Below are 21,934 nucleotides of genomic sequence, written 5' to 3' on the forward strand. Positions count from 1 at the left end.
CAAGAATTTTTATAGGGCCCTAACGGGTTTGGCTCAGTGGATAGAGCGTCAGCCTGCAGACTGAAAGTTCCCAGGTTCGATTCTGGTCAAGGGCATGTACCTTGATTGCGGGCACATCCCCAGTGGGAGGTGTGCAGGAGGCAGCTGATCGATGTTTCTCTCTCATCGATGTTTCCAACTCTCTATCCCTCTCCCTTCCTCTCTGTAAAAAAATCAAGAAAATATATATTAAAAAAAGAATTTTTATAGGAATATGAAAATACCAGCACACAACAAGGTAAAATTCTCAATGTCTGGCATCTAATCAAAAATCATCAGTCATGGAAAGAGGCAGAAAATTATGAGAATTTTCTCACATAATGAGAAAAATCAGTAACTCACAATAAGTCTAGTAATGAGTTGTGATAGTGGTGGTTTTTGTGTGTGTGTGTGTTTTTTGTTTGTATCCATTAGCATTTTTCAGATTATTGCCTCTCTGATACCTCATGTAGGAAATATGAGGCAAAAAGAAAATCCAGGAAACTCACTACTGTATTGTTCCTGGGGTCCCAACACCCCAGCTGGTCTACCTTCTTTTCCCTACCTTCCAGTCTTCTTATGTGTATGTGTTTTTTAAAATGTATGTAATGGCCAAGGTTTTCAGCTGAACTTAGTGTGAGGAATAGGGAAAAGTACACCTCCATTTTTCCAAAAGTGAATGTCTCTGAGCCATATTTTTGGAGTGAAAACAAACATTCCTTGCTAGATCAGTTGGATATTCATGTGACAAGCAATCAACTTTGACTTCAGCTCCTTTATTACAAAACCAATTTCAGATGGATCATAGATATAAATATGAAAGGTAAAGCAAAAAGAATCCTAGAAGAAAGCATGGTAAAATATCTTTGTCTTTGGTGCATGCAAAGATTCCTTTAACGACACAGACATCACTAACCATAAATGAAAAGATTCTTAGATTAAACGTCATTAAACTTAAGAATTCCTGTTTATTACAGATACCATTAAGGGTTAGAAAGGTGAGCCACATATGGAAGAAGACATTTATAATATGTATATTTGACATAGGATTTACATCTGGAATATATAAATGAATCCTGACAAATAATTTTTTGTAAAGAATACAAAAGACTTGAGGAAAGCCTGGTGGGCATGGCTCAGTGATTGAGCATTGACCTATGAACCAGGAGGTCACAGTTCGATTCCCGGTGAGAGCACATGCCCGGTTGCGAGCCCCATCCCCAGTATGGAACGTGCAGGAAGCAGCCAATCAATGATTCTCTCTCATCATTGGTGTTTCTAGCTCTCTCTCCCTTTCCCTTCTGAAATCAATAAAAATATATTTTAAAAAATAGACTTAAAGAAAACCATATGATCAATCAGTATATGAAAAGTAGCTCAAAATAATTAGTTATCAGGGAAATGCCCATTAAAATAAAAATGTAATATCACTCCACCTCCACCAGATATCTTGTAAAAACATTTATTTATGACTGAGCTGGTGGAGTAGCCAGAACTTTCATAAGATGATGACAGTGCATATTGGTACAGCCATTTGAGAAAACTGCTTAGCAGTATCTACCAAAGTTGAATATGCACATACCTTGTGACCCAGCATTTTCATCTCTAGGTATACACAGGAGTGGGCAAAATAAGGTTTACAGTTGTGAGTATACAAAATAGAGTTTATTCTTGTATTATTACTTATTATTGTAATATTTTCCATCCAAAGAATGGCAAACCTACTTTTGCCCACCCCTGTATATCCAAGGGAAGTACATATATGCACATTTCAGAATGTTCATCACAGTATTTGTGTAATAGATAAAAACTGTAAACAATTCAGTCATTTGACAGGATGGATTAATTGTAAAATATTCATACGACAGAATAACATATAGAAGTGAAAAAGAATGAACTACTGTAAACAACATTGATAAACTGAACAAACATGTTGAATGAAAGATGCTAGGCACAAAAGAGTATATCCTTTATGATTCCTTTAAGGTTCAGAAACAGGTAAAACTATAATCTATTTTGATAGAACTTAAAGTTTGGTTACTTCTAGGGGTGGCACCTAGGAGGAAGCATGAAGAAGGATGCTTAATCAGTTAGCTGGTGGTGATGTGTGTGTTCACTTTTTAAATTCAAGCTCAAGACTTAATATATTTATACTTTATGTTATGCTTTAATAAGTTAAAACACTAAAAAAATCTGTTCTGAAATTATGACCTATAAGATTAGTAAAAAATTACCCATTTTCATTTTTAGGTACTTTATAGTCAAAGCACTTTTCACATATATCAATACTATGTTTATAAATATAAAAATACTTTTGTAAACTCTGAATTATAATATCAGATTTATTTTTAGAATAATTTTCAATTTTCTAGACCTGTTTCTCTAACTTCTTGTTTATGGATCACATCTTGGCACAAAGGACTGCATAAACTACTCTTTCATTTGCTATTGTAAAATGACAACTGGAAATCATTATCAGAATTAATAAAAAAAAGTGGCCTTGTTGATCATTAAAATGACATCTCATTAATATATTACAATCAAGCTATTCTTTTTTTTACAAGAAGCAAAATATTAAACTTTCATATAACAAACATTTTTTTTTTAATTTTAATTTTTTTATTTTTACTGATTTCAGAGAGGAAAGGAGAGGGAGGGAGAGATAGAAACATTAATGATGAGAGAGAATCATTGATCGGCTGCCTCCTGCACATCCCCTGCTGGGGATCAAGCCCACACCCCAGGCATGTGCCCTTGGCCGGAATCGAACCTGGGACCCCTCAGTCCTCAGGTCGATGCTGTATCCACTGAGCCAAACCAGCTAGAGCAACATTTTTATAAGAGAACAGCCAGAGGATGATCTAGAGCAGCGGTTCTCAACCTGTGGGTCGGGACCCCTTTGGCGGTCGAACGACCCTTTCGCAGGGGTTGCCTAAGACCATCCTGCATATCAGATATTTACGATTCACAACAGTAGCAAAATTACAGTTATGAAGTAGTAACAACAATAATTTAATGGTTGGGTCACAACATGATGAACTGTATTTGAAGGGCCAGAAGGTTGAGAACCATAAAGTAATAGCTTTTAGCCAGAATCAGCTGTGGAGCTTTATAAAAATACTAGAGGCCCGGTGCACAAAAATTTGTGCATTCGGGGGGGAAGAGGAGGTCCTTCAGCCTGGCCTGTGCCCTCTCACAGTCTGGGACCCCTTGGGAGATAATGCCCTGCTGGCTTAGGCCTGCTCCCGGGTGGCAGAGGGCAGGCCCAATCCCTAGGTGCAGCCCCTGGTCGGGCTCAGAGAAGGGCTGATTGGGGAGTTGGGGCGCCACCCCCTGTCATACACAGAGCAGGGCGGATTGGGGAGGTTGCGATGCCACCCTCAGTCATGCTCGGGGTAGGACCGATTGGGGGGTTGGGGCACCGCCCCCGTCACACTCAAGGCAGGGTCGATGGGGAGGTTGCAGCGCCACCCCCTGTCACGCACAGAGCAGGGCCAATCAGGGGGTTGGGGCGCTGCCCCCTGTCACGAACAGAGCAGGGCCCATCAGGGGGGTTGGGGCTCCGTACCCTGTCACGCACAGAGCAGAGTTGATCAGGGGGGTGGGGAGCTCCCCCCTGTCACGCACAGAGCAGGGCCCATCAGGGGGTTGGGGAGTTCCCCCCTGTCACACACAGAATAGGGCCGATAGGGAACTTGGGGCACCGCCCCCTGTCACACACAGAGCAGGGCGGATCAGGGGGTTGGGGCACTGCCCTCTATCACCCACAGAGCAGGGCCGATCAAGGGGTTGGGGCGCTGCCCTCTATCACCCACAGAGCAGGGCCGATCAGAGGGTTGGGGCGCTGCCCTCTATCACCCACAGAGCAGGGCCGATCAGGGGGTTGGGGCGCTGCCACTGTCACACTCAGGGCAGGGCCGATGGGGAGGTTATGGGTTATGGCTCTACCTTGTCACACACAGAGCAGGGCCCGTGGGGGGGAGGTGTTGGGGCGCCGCCCTCTATCACCCACAGAGCAGGGCCAATCAGGGGGTTGGGGCGCCGCCACTCTCACACTCAGGGCAGGGCTGATGGGGAGGTTATGGCTCTACCCTGTCACACACAGAGCAGGGCCGATCAGGGGGTTGGGCGCCACACCCTGTCACACACACAGCCGCAGGGCGATCAGGGGGTTGGGGAGCTCACCCGTATCAGGCACAGAGCTGGGCTGATCAGGAGGTTGGGGCGCGTTCCCCTGTCACGAACAGAGTAGGGCGGATAGGGAGGTTGTGGCCCCGCCCTCTGTCACACACAGAGCCGCAGGGCGATCAGGGGGTTTGGGTGCTGCCCCCTGTCACACTGATCCCGGTGCCGGGAGGCCTTGCGGCTCCGCTGATCCCGGTGCTGGGAGGCATATTACCCTTTTACTATATAGGATAGAGGCCTGGTGCATGGGTGGGGCTGGCTGGTTTGCCCTGAAGGGTGTCCTGGATCAGGGTGGGGGTCCCCACTGGGGTGCCTGGCCAGTCTGGGTGAGGGGCTGAGGGCTGTTTTCAGGCTGGCAGGTGACGGAAGCTCCCAACCGCTCCTTTTTTTCTTTTTTCTTTTTTTAATTCTGGGCCAGCTTTAGCTCTGAGGCTCCAGCTCTTAGGCCTCCGCTGCTGAAAGCAGGTATCTGGTTTGTTTGGGTTCTATAATCGAAACGATGTATAACTCCAGCTCTCAGATCTGGGCCTTGCTGAAAGCAGGTTTCTGGGCTTTTGTTTAGTATCTATATTTGTTACAATGTTTCAAACTGTAGGCTCAGAGGCTGGCAAGGCAGGCGGGGAACGTTGGTTTCCTCCGTCACTGAAGCAAGCAAGCCTCATGTTAGTTTCAAGCTGCCTGGCTGCCGGCCGCCATCTTGGCTGGCAGTTAATTTGCATATTGCCCTGATTAGCCAATGGGAAGGGTAGCGGTCGTATGCTAATTACCATGTTTCTCTTTTATTAGATAGGATACATTCTATGTTTCTGTTTAATGTAAACCCATATTCAGTAGGTCAGTGGTGGAATCCCAGGCATCTTCATTCAAGAAAAAACTACATATGTTAGTCCTTCTTGATTACCACTTTCGTAAAATTAAGGGTCAGGATAATGAACTTAGTCATTTGTTTATTGTCACTTAAGTAGACTGTGGAGAGAGGCTACAGTGTTGGACAGGTTCAAGCTTCTGACTAATGAGAGGGCACAGTCCTCTCATTGCCACGTGCAAGTCCCAGCTTGGAGGGCAGAGCCCTCCCAGCACAATTATAGCCAACAGCTATAGTTGTAAGCTTGAACCTATAGTCCGAACATGTGGCCCCATGTGTCTGAGTAATACAGTGGGGCCTTGACTTACGAGTGTCCCGACTAACGAGTTTTTCGAGATACGAGCTGTCTCTGCCTATATTTTGCTTTGAGTTGTGAGCTAAAATTCGGTTACGAGCCAGCTTCACATACCCCACCACTAGTTGGCGCAGTGAACATCACAGTGAACGCCACAACATCAGCCCAGCATCACGTGTCTCACTCATTCACTGTTGATTTGACATATGAGTAATTAAACTCGTAAGTCAAGGCCCCACTGCATGGGCTTGATAGAGTTCAGGTGCATGTAATTGAGTAGGATCGAAACCCAGGAGAATGTTGTAAACATCTTGACCATGCCCTTACTTTGCCTCATGGAACCTGGCTATAAAATAAAGGCACGTCTTGTAGTTCGTGGTGCTGTCTCTCCATCCGGGAGCAGTGTCCCACCCAGACCCAGCTTTTTTCTCTTGTCTGTCTTTTCTCCATCCTTCACCACCCACTCTCAGGTTCAGCCTTGGCCGTGCTGGCGTGGCACAGTAGACAAATATTTTGATTTCTGTAAACAATTATGTTATGAGGTTTGCAATTTTTTCTGTTTATTGTTGATAATCCTTGTGTAGAGTAGAAAAGACAAAGTGAGCCTTGCTGATTTCCTCAATATTGAAGGAGGGAAAATATCCTTGTTACGTGAATATTAAAAGAAGAAATTTTATAGGAAATAACTTTAAAAATCACTGAAAATGAAGATGCTAAAACAGGGGTGGGCAAACTTTTTGACTCGAGGGCCACAATGGGTTCTTAAACTGGACCGGAGGGCCAGAACAAAAGCATGGATGGAGTGTTTGTGTGAAGTAATATAAATTCAAAGTAAACATCATTACATAAAAGGATACAGTCTTTTTTTTTCTTTTTTAGTTTTATTCATTTCAAACGGGCTGGATCCGGCCCACGGGCCGTAGTTTGCCCACAGCTGTGCTAAAACATAAAAAGTAATTTTTGTTCATTATGAAAATGGTGGTTTAGGTGATAGTGACATAGAAGTTGAAAGGTGGGACATGGGGAAATAGGGTATCTGTATATATAGAAGGCTAATATGCTAAATGTCCGACTGTCCGACCAGTCGCTATGACATGCACTGACCACCAGGGGGCAGATGGTCAATGCAGGAGCTGCAGTGACGCACACCGGCCATTTACTGAGAAAAGGCACCATGAACCTGGCACCCACAAAGCAACACTTGGCTTCCCCCAGTGGGACACAGGCCCCGCCACCACCCCGGAGCCACAGCCCACCAAATCGCAGCTGATGCTGCCGAGATCCCATGGCGCAAAATGCAGCCCACAGCCCAGCCCAGCCAGGAAACAGTGGCTGTGAGCACTGGGTAATGATGTTATGTAGCAACACCCAGCTTCCTCTCCTGCCGGGAGCCGGTCCATGCTTGCTGTTTCAAGGGACCTGGCATATATGGCATACTGTTCTTAATATGTTTGCTCACCTTCTTGGCACTATGTGTTTTAACCAAGGTCTCTGAGAAAGGTTGTTTCCCCAGGTAGGGATTTTTCCCTGAAGTTAGGGAGGGAATAAAACCTCTTAACTGCCAGGCGGGTAATTAATCACTTTAACTATGAACAATCATGCTTAAGCTACATAATCTTTACTCCCTGGAATGGAGATAAGAAGCGCCCTAACCTTTGTAATAGAGATTGATAGGATTGAATCAACTGGTATAAATACAGATGTAACAAGACAGCAAGAGACAGAGAGGGAGACAGAACCGAGGCACAGAACCTACACAGAACGTTCTCTAGAGACAGAAGAACTTCGCTGGAGAGAACATGGCAAAAGATCCTGGACAGAAACTGGCCTCAGAACCTAGAGACAGAACCTAGCGAGAGAACATGGCAAAAGATCCTGGACTGAACCTGACTACAGAAATTGGCAAGAGAACCTGACTAGAACCTGGTGACTGAACCTGGCTGGAGAACCTGGACAGAACCTGGCTGGAGAACCTAGTGAGGGAACATGGCTACAGAACCTGGCTGGAGAACCTGGAGAACCTGGCTGGAGAACCTAGCAAGAGAACATGGACACAGAACCTGGCTGGAGATCCGAACCAGAACTTCGCTGGAGATCCAGACCAGAACTTGGCTGGAGATCCTGGCTAGAGATCCTGGCTAGGCTGCTGATCAACTGAACGCTGCCTCCGTGTCCTTCATTCTTCGCCGACTCCGTCCACGCCTTTGGGGACCCCTGGACCCGCTGGGGTTGGACCCCAGCACTCTCCCTAGCGACTAGCCTCCTTGGAGTTTCTTCAGCCCAGAAACACGACTTGCTTTATAGCCAGGTGGAAACATTTTACACTTTAACTAAATGTCTGAAGTGTTTTCCCATGCCTCATCTCATTTGATCCTCACAGAAGTCCTGGAGTAGGTAGATAGACTTGGTGGAATCCTATTTTCTTTTCATTAGCTGGAAAATGGAGATTTAGAAAGCTTAGAAACTTGACCTGACTGAAAAGAAGTAAGAAATGGTGGACTGTGAAAATGACTTTGGATTTTCTCACTGCACTTATAGTCAAGCACTGCTGTAGTTAAGTATTTTACCCCTTGTTCTCCCTGCATGATCTACAATAATAATCTGCTTCATGTTGATATTTACTGCTGTGTTGCTGACAATTACCTGAAAGAGAAGTTGGAGTGCTTCACTGGGATGGAAAAAGTTTAGCTAAATCAGAAAGCAGGTCAAATTAAGCAAGTTTATATACATAAAGCTCTTGCTGGTGCCAATCACACACGTCATTATCGATCGTGAATTTGGTTGACATTTGTATCATAGAGAAAGAGCGAATAGCGATGTTAAGATATTTCTTCTAATTAATTTCCTTTCAATTTACATGAATTTGTGCACTGGGCCTCTAGTGTAAGATAAAAAGTGCTGTAAAATTATTACACTTTTAGTTGAGGTAGTAGGACATTTTGGTAATGATAACAAGGAAAACAGTGGATTTTTGTTTGTTTTGTTTTCCCTCGCTAAAATTATGGGTATAAAAACAAGAATTAGCCGAAACCGGTTTGGCTCAGTGGATAGAGCGTCGACCTGCGGACCGAAAGGTCCCAGGTTCGATTCCGGTCAAGGGCATGTACCTGGGTTGCAGGCACATCCCTAGTAGGAGATGTGCAAGAGGCAGCTGATCGATGTTTCTCTCTCATCGATGTTTCTAACTCTCTCTCTCCCTTCCTCTCTGGAAAAAATCAATAAAATATATTTTAAAAAAAACAAACAAAAAAACAAGAATTAATGTTTTAGAGCCCTAGCTAGTTTGGCTCAGTGGATAGAGCATTGGCCTGCAGACTGAAGGGTCCCAGGTTCGATTCCCGTCAAGGGCATGTACCTTGGTTGTGAGTTCCCTGGCCCTGATCAGGAGGCAACCAATTGATGTGTTTCTCATATAGATGTTTCTCTGTCTCTCCCTCTTCCTTCCACTCTCTCTAAAAATCAATGGAAAAATATCCTCGGGTGAGGATTAACAACAACAACATTTTTTTTTTTTTAAAGAAATGACTGTTAAGTATATGGTTTTATAATGTAGTTAACTGTTAAGCAATGGAGTAGAGGTCTATCCAGTATTGGTTTTGTAAACATTCAGCTACATTATAAGTGTGTATTCATTACATTAGTGTGTACAATAAAGGTTTAAAGTAAACATACATTGAGAATTTTCTACTGCTTATGTTCCAGAAATGAACTTATTTTAGTGATACTACAATTAAATGTGAGTTCAGTAAGGGTAGGAAACTGTAGAACACTGGAGCCTCCTTCTCTCTTTAGCAAGCAAACAATCAGTCACACTCATTTAAGCCCATTAAATGGAAGGTCCATGACTCAGAATTTTGTCTCTTTTGTTACTAATATATCCCCAGAACCTAGCACAGTGCTTGGCATACATTAGGCAGTCAGTATACATTTAAATGACTAAGTACATGAATAAATAAATGAGGATATTTATTGAACTGTGCTTCATTCTATAGCAGGTACAGTGGTATCACCTTACCACTGATACATTATTTATTATTTCTTATATTAACTAGCAGTGTTTCTGAAATAATAGGAAAATTTCCGGAGCTTAATTCACAGTTTAGAATTATTACCCAGTAGCTTTTCTTAGTATTTGATAACCTCATCAGCAAACATTGAGTGCCTATCATAAGGTACTGCTAAACTTTAGTTATTCAAAGAAGACATACCGTAGTTTATGCCCTTGAAGAATTTTCAACTACTAATTGAAGAGATAGAAAACAGATGTAAAGATAATGCATAGCAATATGAGGATGTCAAAGATATAGTACAGATGAAAAATGGTTATTTTCAATGAAGTTTCTTTTAAATTTATGTGCATTATTATTCAACTTTAAAACTATGAATAGAAAAATATGGAAACGAAACAAATATACTAGTGTTTTAATATATATCTTTGGATAGTGAGGTCATGGGGAAATTTAATTTTTATTTCTTGCATATGTATATTTTTAAAAACTAGCAATACTTTAAATAATATTTTATCCCAGTTCTAGGACAGATTTTTTTATTTTTTCTTTATTGATTAAGGTATTACATATGTGTCCTCATTCCCCCATCCCCACAACCCCCTTCCTCCCGCTCATGCCTTCACCCCCCTAGTGCCTGTGTCCATTGGTTATGCTTATATGCATGCATACAAGTCCTTTGGTTGTTCTCTCCCCTTTTCCCCCACCCTTTCAAAACACATCTAAATTCATATTCTACTTGCCATTCTCACTACACTACCAAAGTATCTGATTTTGTTTGTTTCATTGATTTTAGACAAATAGCAGCAAAAGTGAGAGGGAGCACAATGTATATCATTTTTTGATGGTCGCATACCCAAATATGAAGACTTGAAATAAGCTTGTTTCCCTTGATATGTTCATTTCTTTGGAAATTGCAATTAAAAAAATAAAACTAGTAGTTACAGAACTGAATTTTTGGATTATGTAGTAATTAACTATTACATTTTTAGTGAAATGTGCACATGTGCCTCTATGTACTTTTGGAACATTCTCCAACTTATGAAACAGTTGTAAGTATAGTGCAAAGATTTCCTAAATTATCTTAGAAGAAGTTGCTGACATGATGTCCCATCACCTCTGAATACTTTACTATGTATTTCTAACAAACAAGGAAATTATCCAACATAATCACAATATAACACCAAATTTTTAAAAATAACATCAATACATTTTCCCCCCATCTAATCCTCAGACCCCATTTAGGATTCTTCAGTTGCTCTGGTAATGTCTTGTCTTACCTAATAATAGACAAACATGTAAATTGACCATCCCTCTGCTACGCTCACCAGCCAATCAGGAGAGTATGCAAATTAACCCAACAAATATGGTGATTAATTTGCATACATAGGTGGGAAGTGGCTGAGCAGACTGAAGGCTCCGGCTGGAGCAGTGAAAGCCTGGGTGCCGGATGCCGGAGGAAAACCGGTGCTGGCAGCCAGGGGAAGGGAAGGCTTATTGCACAAATCTCTTCATGCAACGGGCCTCTAGTATAGTATAAGGGTCCAGTTTAGAATTACATGTCTATTTAATTGTCATGCTTTATTAGTTTCCTTCAGTCTGAAGGAGTTCCTTGGTCTTTTCTGGACTTTCATGGTTCAGATATTTTTGAAGATTAGAAGTTAGTTACTTTGTGGAATATTTTTTAACATTTGGGATTGTATGCTTCCTCATGATTACATTCCAATGATGCATCTTTGACCAAAATACCACAGAAATAATGATGTATTCTTACTGCATTCTCTTAGATGGCATGCGATTTTGATTTGTGTCATTATTGATGATGCTTACTTTGATCACTTGGGTCAGGTGGTATCTGTCAGACTTCTTCCTGATTCTCCTTTGTTATTAGTAAGCATTTTGTGGAGTTGTACTTTGAAACCACATGAATATCTCATTCCTCATCACACTTTTTACCCTTCTTACCCCATTAGGCTTCTGACACTCAGCCCTGGGGCCTCTTCACCCCTTTTGGACTCTGTCTGAACTCTACAGTTCTCACAGCCCTATTGTAAAAGTATTATTATAACATCTTTGAAAATTACAAATAAGCCATAAATGTTTTACTCAGTGATTTATGTCATAGATCTGATTTTGAAAGTCTTTTCCCTTCTAGAACAGCGTTAAGTAAATTTCTTCAGAAAATAATATATATTAAGGATGTAAATAATCAGAACGGTTACTTCAATAGTATACTCAGTTCGGCATTTTATCAGTGTTAATAAGTTACTTAGAAAATAATTGTGAGGTTTTTTTAAGTGTAAAGTAATACCTACTTGGAAAAATATATGATGTGCCCAGCTGGGCATGGCGCAGTGGCTAAGCGTCGACCTATGAACCAGGAGGTCAGGATTCGATTTCTAGTCAGGGCACATACCCAAGTTGCGGGCTGGCTCCCCAGTGGAAGGTGTGCAGGAAGCAGCCAATTGATGATTCTCTCTCATTGATGTTTCTCTCTCTTTATCCCTCTCCCTGTCCTCTCTGAAATAAATAAAAAGATATTTTTTAAAAAGAAATATATGATGTATATATTAAAATGATTGTGGAGCTAAGTTAGTTTTCTTTTTAAAAAAATATAATACTTTATGTTATTGCAAAATAGTGTAGTAGACTAGCATCTTCACATGATGACTTTTTTTATTTCAAATAACATCTTTTCTTATTTTATTTTTTCCATCACCATTTTTAAAATAATATTTTACTTTTGATAGTGACTCATTTCTGACAGTCTCAGAGATACAACATGTTCCTGTAAATAATTATATGTTATAATTATAAACACAAATAGTTGTATAAGTTGGTTTTCTTATTCCCCAAGTTGATACAATTTATGCTGTTGTATATTATTTATAATTATCTTAGGATACTATATTGTTTTAGAAAACAATAAAAATATACATTCAGTAAGAAGTGATATGTTTAAATAAATACAGTATGTGATAGCTAACAAATGAATTGACTTAAACTTAGAAAATTTTGTTAAAACAGAGCATCACCTACCAGTTATTCTTGGACTTTATAACCTTTTAGAAACCAAATATCCAGTAGACCTGCAGCCAGTACATTTTTCCAGTGGAGATGCCAAGTATGATGACTGTCAAGCCTGAAGTGTTTTTAACAGAGTGAATGCTGCCTCTCTTCAGTGCAGAACTATGTTGGCACAGTGGAGGTGCCAGACATTTTGTTTTAGAATGTCTAATGTGAAACCATAGCCTTTGGATTCACCAGCTTATTTAGAGAGTTAATAAGAGATGGAAGAGTAAGGCAATTAGTTCCCAAACCATTTGCAAAGACTCTTTGAAAGTTTTAAAACACACACACACACACACACACACACACACACACACACAAACACTCTTGTGTTCTAAAGTAGCTTTGCATTTAAAGTAAAAAAAAAAAAAAAGCTAGATCCCATTTAAAAATTAAGATACAAATATTCATAAATGGATTTTTAGTATTATAGTGTTTGCATATTATATCAGGGAGCATTCATTATTTGAATAACACCTGTGCTGAGCATTAATTCACTTTCTGTTAAGATTTTAAGCATTCCCAACACAAAGTATCATCTTTATACCACGATATTTCCATTTAGCTACTTGCTTGACAATTGAACAGAAACATCGTATTTACAGAGCCTCTCCCTGTTTTCATTGTTCATCTCCACATGGAGTTAAGTCTGTAGTATAGGTGTGTACAACTTTTATTTATTTTGTTACCTGAAAGTAAATAAAATAGTCTTCTGAGAAGTCATAAAGTAAATGGGCTCTCTCACAATTTTGGTCTTTACTTTTGAACATTGAATACTGTCAGGTCAACAATGGTGAGTGTGGAGGGGCGGGGGGAATATAATTTACAGAGTTCTTTTTAATATCATTTTATTTAAGCCTTATAGTAACTCTGTAAGGTTATGCACCATCCATGTATAACTTTAATATTTATTGCATTTATTGATTTGATTTTATTTTTTCCCCAAATATTTTTATTGATTTCAGAGAGGAATGGAGGGGGAGAGTCAGAATCAATACTGAGAGAGAATCATTGATTGGCTGCCTCCTGCACAATCCCCACTGGGGATTCAGCCTGCAACCCCAGGCATGTGCCCTGACCAGGAATCAAACCATGATATCTGCCGGTTCATAGGTCGATGATCAACCACTGAGCCATTCTGGCCAGGCTAGATTATATATTTTAGTGAAAAGAATATTCCTAAAACCATTGTCAGGCCAACTTATTTCTGCTCCTCTGTCTTATCTCCATATCTCCCCATCAAAGGAAACCACTATTCTAAACTTTATGTTTATCATTACCTTGTTTTATCCCATGTGTTTTTCATTTTTTACTATTATTCGAACCTCAAATTCTTTTTTTTTCATTTTCATTTTTTTAAAATTTTTATTGTTCAGATTATTACAGTTGTTCCTCTTTATTTCCCCCCATAGCTCCCCTCCACCCGGTTCCCACCCCACCTTCTGCCCTTACCCCCCCCCCACTGTCCTCATCCATAGGTGTATGATTTTTGTCCAGTCTCTTCCCACACCCCCCACACCCCTTTCCCCCCCGCTCCGAGAATAGTCAGTCCACTCCCTTTCTATACCCCTAATTCTATTGTATTCACCAGTTTATTCTGTTCATCAGATTATTTATTCACTTGATTTTTAGATTCACTTGTTAATAGATGTGTATTTGTTGTTCATAATTTGTATCTTTACCTTTTTCTTCTTCTTTCTTTTCTTAAAGGATAACTTTCAGTATTTTATATAATACTGGTTTGGTGGTGATGAACTTCTTTAGCTTTTCCTTATCTGTGAAGCTCTTTATCTGACCTTCAATTCTGAATGATAGCTTTGCTGGGTAAAGTAATCTTGGTTGTAGGTTCTTGGCATTCATCACTTTGAATATTTCTTGCCACTCCCTTCTGGCCTGCAAAGTTTCTGTTGAGAAATCAGCTGACAGTCGAATGGGTACTGCCTTGTAGGTAACTGACTGTTTTTCTCTTGCTGCTTTTAAGATCCTTTCTTTGTCTTTTGCTCTTGGCATTGTAATTATGATGTGTCTTGGTGTGGTCCTCTTTGGATTCCTTTTGTTTGGGGTTCTCTGCACTTCCTGGACTTGTAAGTCTATTTCTTTCACCAGGTGGGGGAAGTTTTCTGTCATTATTTCTTCAAATAGGTTTTCAATATCTTGCTCTCTCTCTTCTTCTGGCACCCCTATAATTCGGATGTTGGTACGCTTGAAGCTGTCCCAGAGGCTCCTTAAACTATCTTCGTATTTTTGGATTCTTTTTTTCATTTTGCTTTTCCGGTTGGGTGTTTTTTGCTTCTTCGTATTTCAAATCGTTGACTTGATTCTTGCAATCCTCTAGTCTGCTGTTGGGAGTCTGTATAATATTGTTTATTTCAGTCAGTGTATGCTTAATTTCTAGTTGGTCCTTTTTCATAACCTCGAGGGTCTCACTAGATTTCTTGAGGGTCTCACTAAATTTATCGGCGGTTTCTAGAAAATTCTTGAAAAACCTTATAACTGTGGTTTTGAACTCGATATCCAGTCGTTTGCTTTTCTCCATTTCTGTCATTTGCGACCTGTTTCTTTGTCTCTGCATTTTTTATGCTTCCCTGTGTTGATAGGGTGGCTTTCTGTGCTAGGTGTCCTATAGGGCCCAGTGGCTCAGCCTCCCCAAATACCTGAAGTGGACACTCTTGGTGCACCCCTTTGTGGGCTTTGTGCATAGTCTTATTGTAGTTAAGCCTTGATTGTTGTAGGTATCACTGGGAGGAGTTGACCTCCAGGCCAATTGGCTGTACTTGTTTCAGTGGGGCTTTGGTGCTCACTGAGTCTGCCCCCTGAGTGTGTCCCTTATGGATCTGAGGAGTTGTAATCTGGATGGTCCCTCTCTGACCACTGGGTACATTGGCTCTTGGATCTCTAAGGAGGTGCTAATTTAGCCTCTGCCTGAGGCTATCCAGCAGGAGCTATGGAGAGATCTGCAGATTCCTCTTCTTTGTTTGGGGTTTGGAGGTGCCCAGATGAGGCCCAGCTGTGAAGCAGTGCAAGCTGCTGTGGGGCCTTGGGCCTTCTTTTGGATGTTCTGGGTCTCTCTGACCCAGCTGCAGTTTGTTGGGTAATTTTAGATTGCAAAGGGCCAGGTCATTCATATGCAAAAGCCTCTGCACACAACTTGGGTGGGGCGGGGTCTCAGGGAATCAACAGGGCGGAGCAAACAGCTATGGCTGATCCTCAGCCCTTCCCTAAGAGGCTCTGGGTCTCAGTGTCCTGCAGTAATCGCTGCAAGCACCTCTGAGAGAAAGTCGCCCTCGAGTTCCACCTGCTGCCATACAGTCCAGTTTCTCCCCGTATGAGTCTGGGTCCCCAGAGACTTGCCCAGAACTGGAGTCCAGGGCCGTCGGGAGCTTGTGTCTCCCTCCTGATTGAAAAAGACAACCGTGTCCTCAGTTGGAAGTCCCTTTCCATGTGCGCCTCCGTACCTCTGCACTTTACTTCCGCACCTCCTCTGAGTCTTAGTATGCTTTTCTCTTTCCTTCTAGTTGTAGAGTTTCCACTCAGCCAGCCTTCCTGTGGTTCTGGATGATGTCTGTTTTGTCTTTTAGTTGTATTTTTGAAGTGGTTGTGCGAGGCAGCAATTTCTGATGTTTACCTACGCTGCCATCTTGGTTTCCTCTCAAATTCTTTTTTGTTTTTTTAATATATTTTATTGATTTTTTACAGAGAGGAAGGGAGAGAGATAGAGAGTCAGAAACATTGATGAGAGAGAAACATCGATCAGCCGCCTCCTGCACATCCCCCACTGGGGATTGCCCGCAACCCAGGTACATGCCCTTGACTGGAATCGAACCTGGGACCTTACAGTCCGCAGGCCGATGCTCTGTCCACTGAGCCAAACCGGTTTCGGCTCCTCTCGAATTCTTTATTGGTAAAATCTACCTCATAGAATTATCTTGAGATTGACTTAATGAACTTTGCATAAATGCCTGCCACCTGACCCCAAATGCTTAATAAATGGCAGTTGTAATTATATTTATTAATGTTGTTACTTTTATGAGAACATGAAAAGCATGCATTTCTTCCTTCAATTTTTTTGTTGTTTTATCTCCCTGACTCTTCTGGGGGAAAGTGAGGGAACATGCATGGCATGGGGGTTTGAAGTCTTTTTCTCTTTTCCTGGAACTGAACAATATGTAGCATGAAGCAGTAGAGACTGGGAATTGGGTGATCAGCAATTAGGGAACAGAGTTCCCTAATGAGAAGTGGGGGTGGAAACCTGTACTATTAAGTTACCTATTTTTTCCTTCTTTTTCACTGCCTTGTGCCCTCAAAGTTCTGTTAACTTTGAGCTTGATGCAGCATAGTGAGACTCTCACCCCCTCATAACCAGCATTGACGATTAAAGGACCAAGTTGACCCAGAAATAATAAGTGACATAAATTAATCAATTAGAGCTTACTGATGAGCAAACAAATAAGCCAGCCAGTCAGCCCATTTTTACACTGTTCACCTTCCCACCCAACACTGGTAAGTATTAAGTTTGCTTTCAATATCTGAAAATGGTTTCATTCCTCCATTTTTTCCTTCTCCCTAATTGCCCTGGGCTCTGCATTATTGTCCCAACATTAGGCAAATTCTTGTTCTTCTGAGTTATTCCCCCTTTTTGCCTAATTTATTTTATCATACACTTATGTTAATAACTTATGATAGTAAGAGTTGCTTATTATAGCACACTTGCCCTGATTCTACTATATGCATACTTAAGCAGTTGTATTGGGATTTTGGTCAACTAAAATTCATGATGAACCATTAAGTTAATTGAACATTATTATTGCACAAATTATTAGCAACATTAATAGAAAAAAATATATAAGACAAAAGTTAATCAGTCCTGGCAAACTGATGACCGAGTTCCTTAGAAAACAAAAGTAAAATCATTTCTAAATTTTTAAAAAATTTATTTTATTGTTGAAAGTATTACAGATATCCCCCTTTGCCCCCATTTCACCCCTCTACCCTACTGTCCCCCCTCCCCCAGGCCTTCACCGCACTATTTTCTGTTTCCATGGCTTATGCATGTAAGTTCTTTGGTTGATCTCTCCCCACCGACCCCGCCTTCTCTCTGAGATTCATCAGTCTGTTCCTTGCCTCTATGTCTCTGGATCTATTTTGTTCATCAGTTTGTTTTGTTCATTAGATTCCACATATGACACTTGTCTTTCTCTGACTGGCTTATTTGCTTAGCATAATACTCTCCAGGCCCCTCTATGCTGTCTCAAAGGGTAAGAGATCCTTCTTTTCTACTGCTGCATAGTATTCCATGATGCAGATGCACCACAGCTTTTTTTACCCACTCATGTACTAATGGACACTTGGGCTGTTTCTAGATCTTAGCTATTGTAAATTGAGCTGCTATGAACATATGGGTGCATACATTCTTTCTGACTGGTGTTTTCGGATTCTTAGGATATATTCCTAGAAGTGGGATCACTAGGTCAAATGGCAGTTCCTTTTTTTTTTTTTTTTTTTTTTTTGAGGAAACTCCATACTGTTTTCCATAGTGGCTGTACCTGTCTGCATTCCCACTAGCAGTGTACTAGGGTTCCCTTTTCTCCGCATCCTCTCCAGACATCCTTGCCAGCACTTGTCATTTGTTGATTTGTTGATAGTAGCCATTCTGACAGATATGAGGTGATACCTCATTGTTGTTTTAATTTGCATACTCTGTGATGATCAGTAACTTTGAGCATTTTTTTTATATGTGTCTTGGCCATCTGTATGATGACTTTGGAGAAGTGTCTATTTAGGTCCTTTGCCCATTCTTTTAAATTGGATTGTTTGTCCTTTTGTTAGGTTGTATGAGTTCCTTATATATTTTGGAAATTAACCCCTTATCAGATGTATCATTGGCAAATATGTCCTCCTCTACTTGAGCTCCCTTTTCGTATTTTTTAAAATATTTTTATTGATTTCAGAGAGGGAGGGAGGGAGGGAGGGAGGGAGAGAGAGAGAAAGAGAGAAACATCGATGAGAGAGAATCATTGATCGGTTGCCTCCTGCAAGCTCCACACTGGGGATCAAGCCCGCAACCCGGACATGTGCCCTTGACTGGAATCGAACCTGGGACCCTTTGGTGTGCAGGCTGACGCTCTATCCATTGAGCCAAACTGGCTAGAGCCTCCCTTTTCATTTTGTTGTTGGTTTCTTTTGCTGTGCAGAAGCTTTTTATTTTGATGTAGTTCCATTTTCTCCTTAGTTTCCTTTGCCCTAGGAGATGTATTGGCAAACATATTGCTATGAGAGATGTCTGAGATTTTGCTGCCTGTGGTTTCTCCTAGGATTTTTATGGCTTCATGACTTACAGTTAAGTCTTTTATCCATTTTGAATTTAATTCTCGTGTATGGTATAAGTTGGTGGCCTAGTTTCATTTTCTTTTGCATGTACCTGTTCAGTTTTCCCAACACCATTTATTGAAGAGACTGTCTTTACTCCATTGTATGCTCTTGCTTCCTTTGTCAAATATTAGTTGAGCATAATGGCTTGGGTTGATTTCTGAGTTCTCTGTTCTGTTTCATTGATCTATATGCCTGTTCTTGTGCCAGTACTAGGCTGTTTTGATTACAGTGGCTTAGTAGTATAACTTGATATCTGCTATTATCTTGGTTTTCTTTCTCAAGATTGCTGCAATTGCTTGGGGTCTTTTTTGGTTCCATATACATTTTTGTAGATTTTGTTCTAGATCTGTAAATGGCCGGAGCACGTCACGGCAGCTCCTGCATTGAGGGTCTGCTCCCTGGTGGTCAGTGCACGTCATAGCTACCAGTCAGATGGACACTTAGCTTATTAGCCTGTTATATATATTGAAGATAGAAGATAGATAGGATTATACATACTCCACATCCTTTCCAGCACTTGCCGTTGGGTGAATTGTTGATGGCAGCCATTCTGACAGGTATAAGGTGATGCCTATATTTGAAAGATAGAAGTAATTTACTTAAGGCTTTTAGCAACATTTTAACAAACAGAAACTTTTCAGTTAGAGCATATTATAGGTAGGCAGATGTCGAATTTGCCAAATGTTTTAAAGATGTAAATTACAAGTTAGGTAATAGAGTTTTTCAAAAGAAACTTTTAAATTGATTCTTTCTTTAATCCTTTTGTTTAAAAGAATATGTTTTTATTAATTTGAGAGAGAGAGAGAGAGAAAGAGAGAGAGAGGAGAGAGAGAGAAAGGGTTAGCAATTGGTTGCATCCTTTATGTACACTGACCAGTGATGGAACCTGCAAACTAGGTATGTGCTCTGATCAGGAATACAACCCTCAACCTTTTCGGTCTATGGGACGATGCTTCAAACAAGTCACTGGTGAGGGCTAAATAGATTCCTTACTGTAAATGAAGATCATTTAATAGTATAACTTCTAATTTTAGCTTCCTTCACAACGTTCTTCCTTATCCCTATCCACATCAAAGTTAACATATATACTTTAATGGTTAACTGGCAGGATCAAAGTATTTATGAATTCAGTAATCAGTTAACGAAAAGTATTGTTTGTTACCAAGGCCAAAATGTCTTATTTGGTTACCTGTGGTATTTTAATCACTCATATAAATAATTAATAAATAACTAATAACCTTCTTTAATTGTTGGAATGTTAGGTTTCATGGAATATTAGATAAGTCCCTTAACCTCTGTGCCTTGGTTCTTTGGAAACTGGGTATATGATTCTAATTGTTTTTTTGAGGCTCTTCCAACATTGATTCTACTATCTTTAGAGGGTATGTTGGGATATCTTTCTGTCCCAAAATGATATAATAATAATTATAAAGTAATTTATTAAATAGTAGATATAAATTTAATTTTATTAATAATTAGAGTATTACAAAATACATTGTAAAGAAATAATATTCTTGCCTGGCCGGTGTGGCTCAGTTGGTTGAGTATCATCCTATGCACCTAGAGGTCATTGGTTTGATTCCCAGTCAGGGCACATGCCCAGGTTGCTAACTCGATCCCCAGTAGGGGGTGTGCAGGAGGCAGCTTATGGTTCTCTCTCATCGATTTTCCTCTCTCTCCTTCTCCCTTCCCCTCTTTCTTCTCTCACTCTCTAAAATAAATAGAAACAGGGGGTGGAGTGGGTTAGAAGAAGTAAATGGGGGGGGGGGAAACGGGGGACAGATATAATAGTTTCAATAATAAGGATTAAAAAAATAAAATCAATAAAAACATCTTTAAAAAAAATATGTTTGGCTCAGTGCAAGAACATTGGCCCATGAACTGAAAGGCCCTGGGTTTGATTCCTGGCAGGCTCGATCCCTGGCCCGGAGCATGTGTGAGAGGCAACCAATTGATATGTCTGTCTCACATCGATGTTTCTCTCTTTCTGTGTCTCCCCCTCCCTTCCACTCTCTCTAAAAATCAATGGGAAACTATCCTCAGGTGAGGATTAAAAAAAAAGGGAAAAAAAGAGAATATTCTTTAATCTTGGATATAAAAGCAATCATAATCTAATATAGGCAATATTGCTTTCTGTTTTAAGAGTATTATATATTTGTACCTTTCTAAAGTTGGAGATTTCTCAGAGTAAGAAGTATTTCCTTGAGCCATGTCATTCATTTTTTTAGCTTCATTAGGAAGGAAAAATGCATGATGATAGCAAATTAAAATATTTGCTAAAGCCCTAACCAGTTTGGCTCAGTGGATAGAGCGTCAGCCTACGGACTGAAGGGTCCCAGGTTCGATTCCGGTCAAGAGCATGTACCTTGGTTGCGGGCACATCCCCAGTAGGGAGTGTGCAGGAGGCAGCTGATCGATGTTTCTCTCTCATTGATGTTTTTAACTCTCTATCCCTCTCCCTTCCTCTCTGTAAAAAATTAATAAAATATATTTTTAAAAAAATATTTGCTAAAAAGTGCTATGTAAAAGAGCAGCACTAGACTAATGGTCTAATTGGAGAAGGCATCTTAAAACTAATATACTATCTAATATAGCTATCTCAATATATGAAAGATGGTAGTTACACTCATTATTATACAAAGAGATATTGGAACACCTTGGGTTATTTGACCTTCTATTCTCTAGTTTTATGCAGCTTTAAAATTTCATAACTTTTCTCAAGACCAGCTTTAGCATAAAGGATAAAACCAAGAAGAAAACAGGTGGTAGAACTAATGGAAAAATTATTCTTCTGTTCAATAATATTATATAATAAAAGAAAAATATTTGCTAGTAATTTTTTAGGACAGTAATTTTATGGAGTTGTGTGTGTTTGTGTGTGTATGTAAATATTAGTATGTAAATAATACAGTTCTCATGTGTAAAAGACATATTTGTGCTTAGTTATTAGGTTGACTTATACTCTTTTCAAAATATTTTCTCCCCCCACCCCCCCACAGAATCTGTCTATGATCTTCTCCCAAAGGAGTTACAGTTACCTCCATCTAGAGAAACAACTGTAGCATCAATGAGTCAAACAAGTGGTGGTGAGGCAGGCTCGCCTCCTCCAGCTGTAGTTGCTGCTGG

The 21,934-nt window shown here is 40.4% G+C and overlaps 1 protein-coding gene across 1 annotated transcript in view; it reads left to right on the forward strand.

Annotated features, from left to right (window-relative positions):
* NFAT5 (nuclear factor of activated T cells 5) overlaps nucleotides 1-21,934 on the forward strand; it is a 107,466-nt gene that overhangs the window by 26,571 nt on the left and 58,961 nt on the right. Inside the window, exon 3 of the mRNA XM_081107770.1 lies at nucleotides 21,808-21,933. Coding sequence (XP_080963896.1) covers nucleotides 21,808-21,933 — 126 coding nt within the window. The remainder of the gene's footprint in view (nucleotides 1-21,807; nucleotide 21,934) is intronic.

Source organism: Myotis nattereri, assembly GCF_964212035.1.
Source record: "Myotis nattereri genome assembly, chromosome: 15".
NCBI lineage: Eukaryota > Metazoa > Chordata > Mammalia > Chiroptera > Vespertilionidae > Myotis > Myotis nattereri.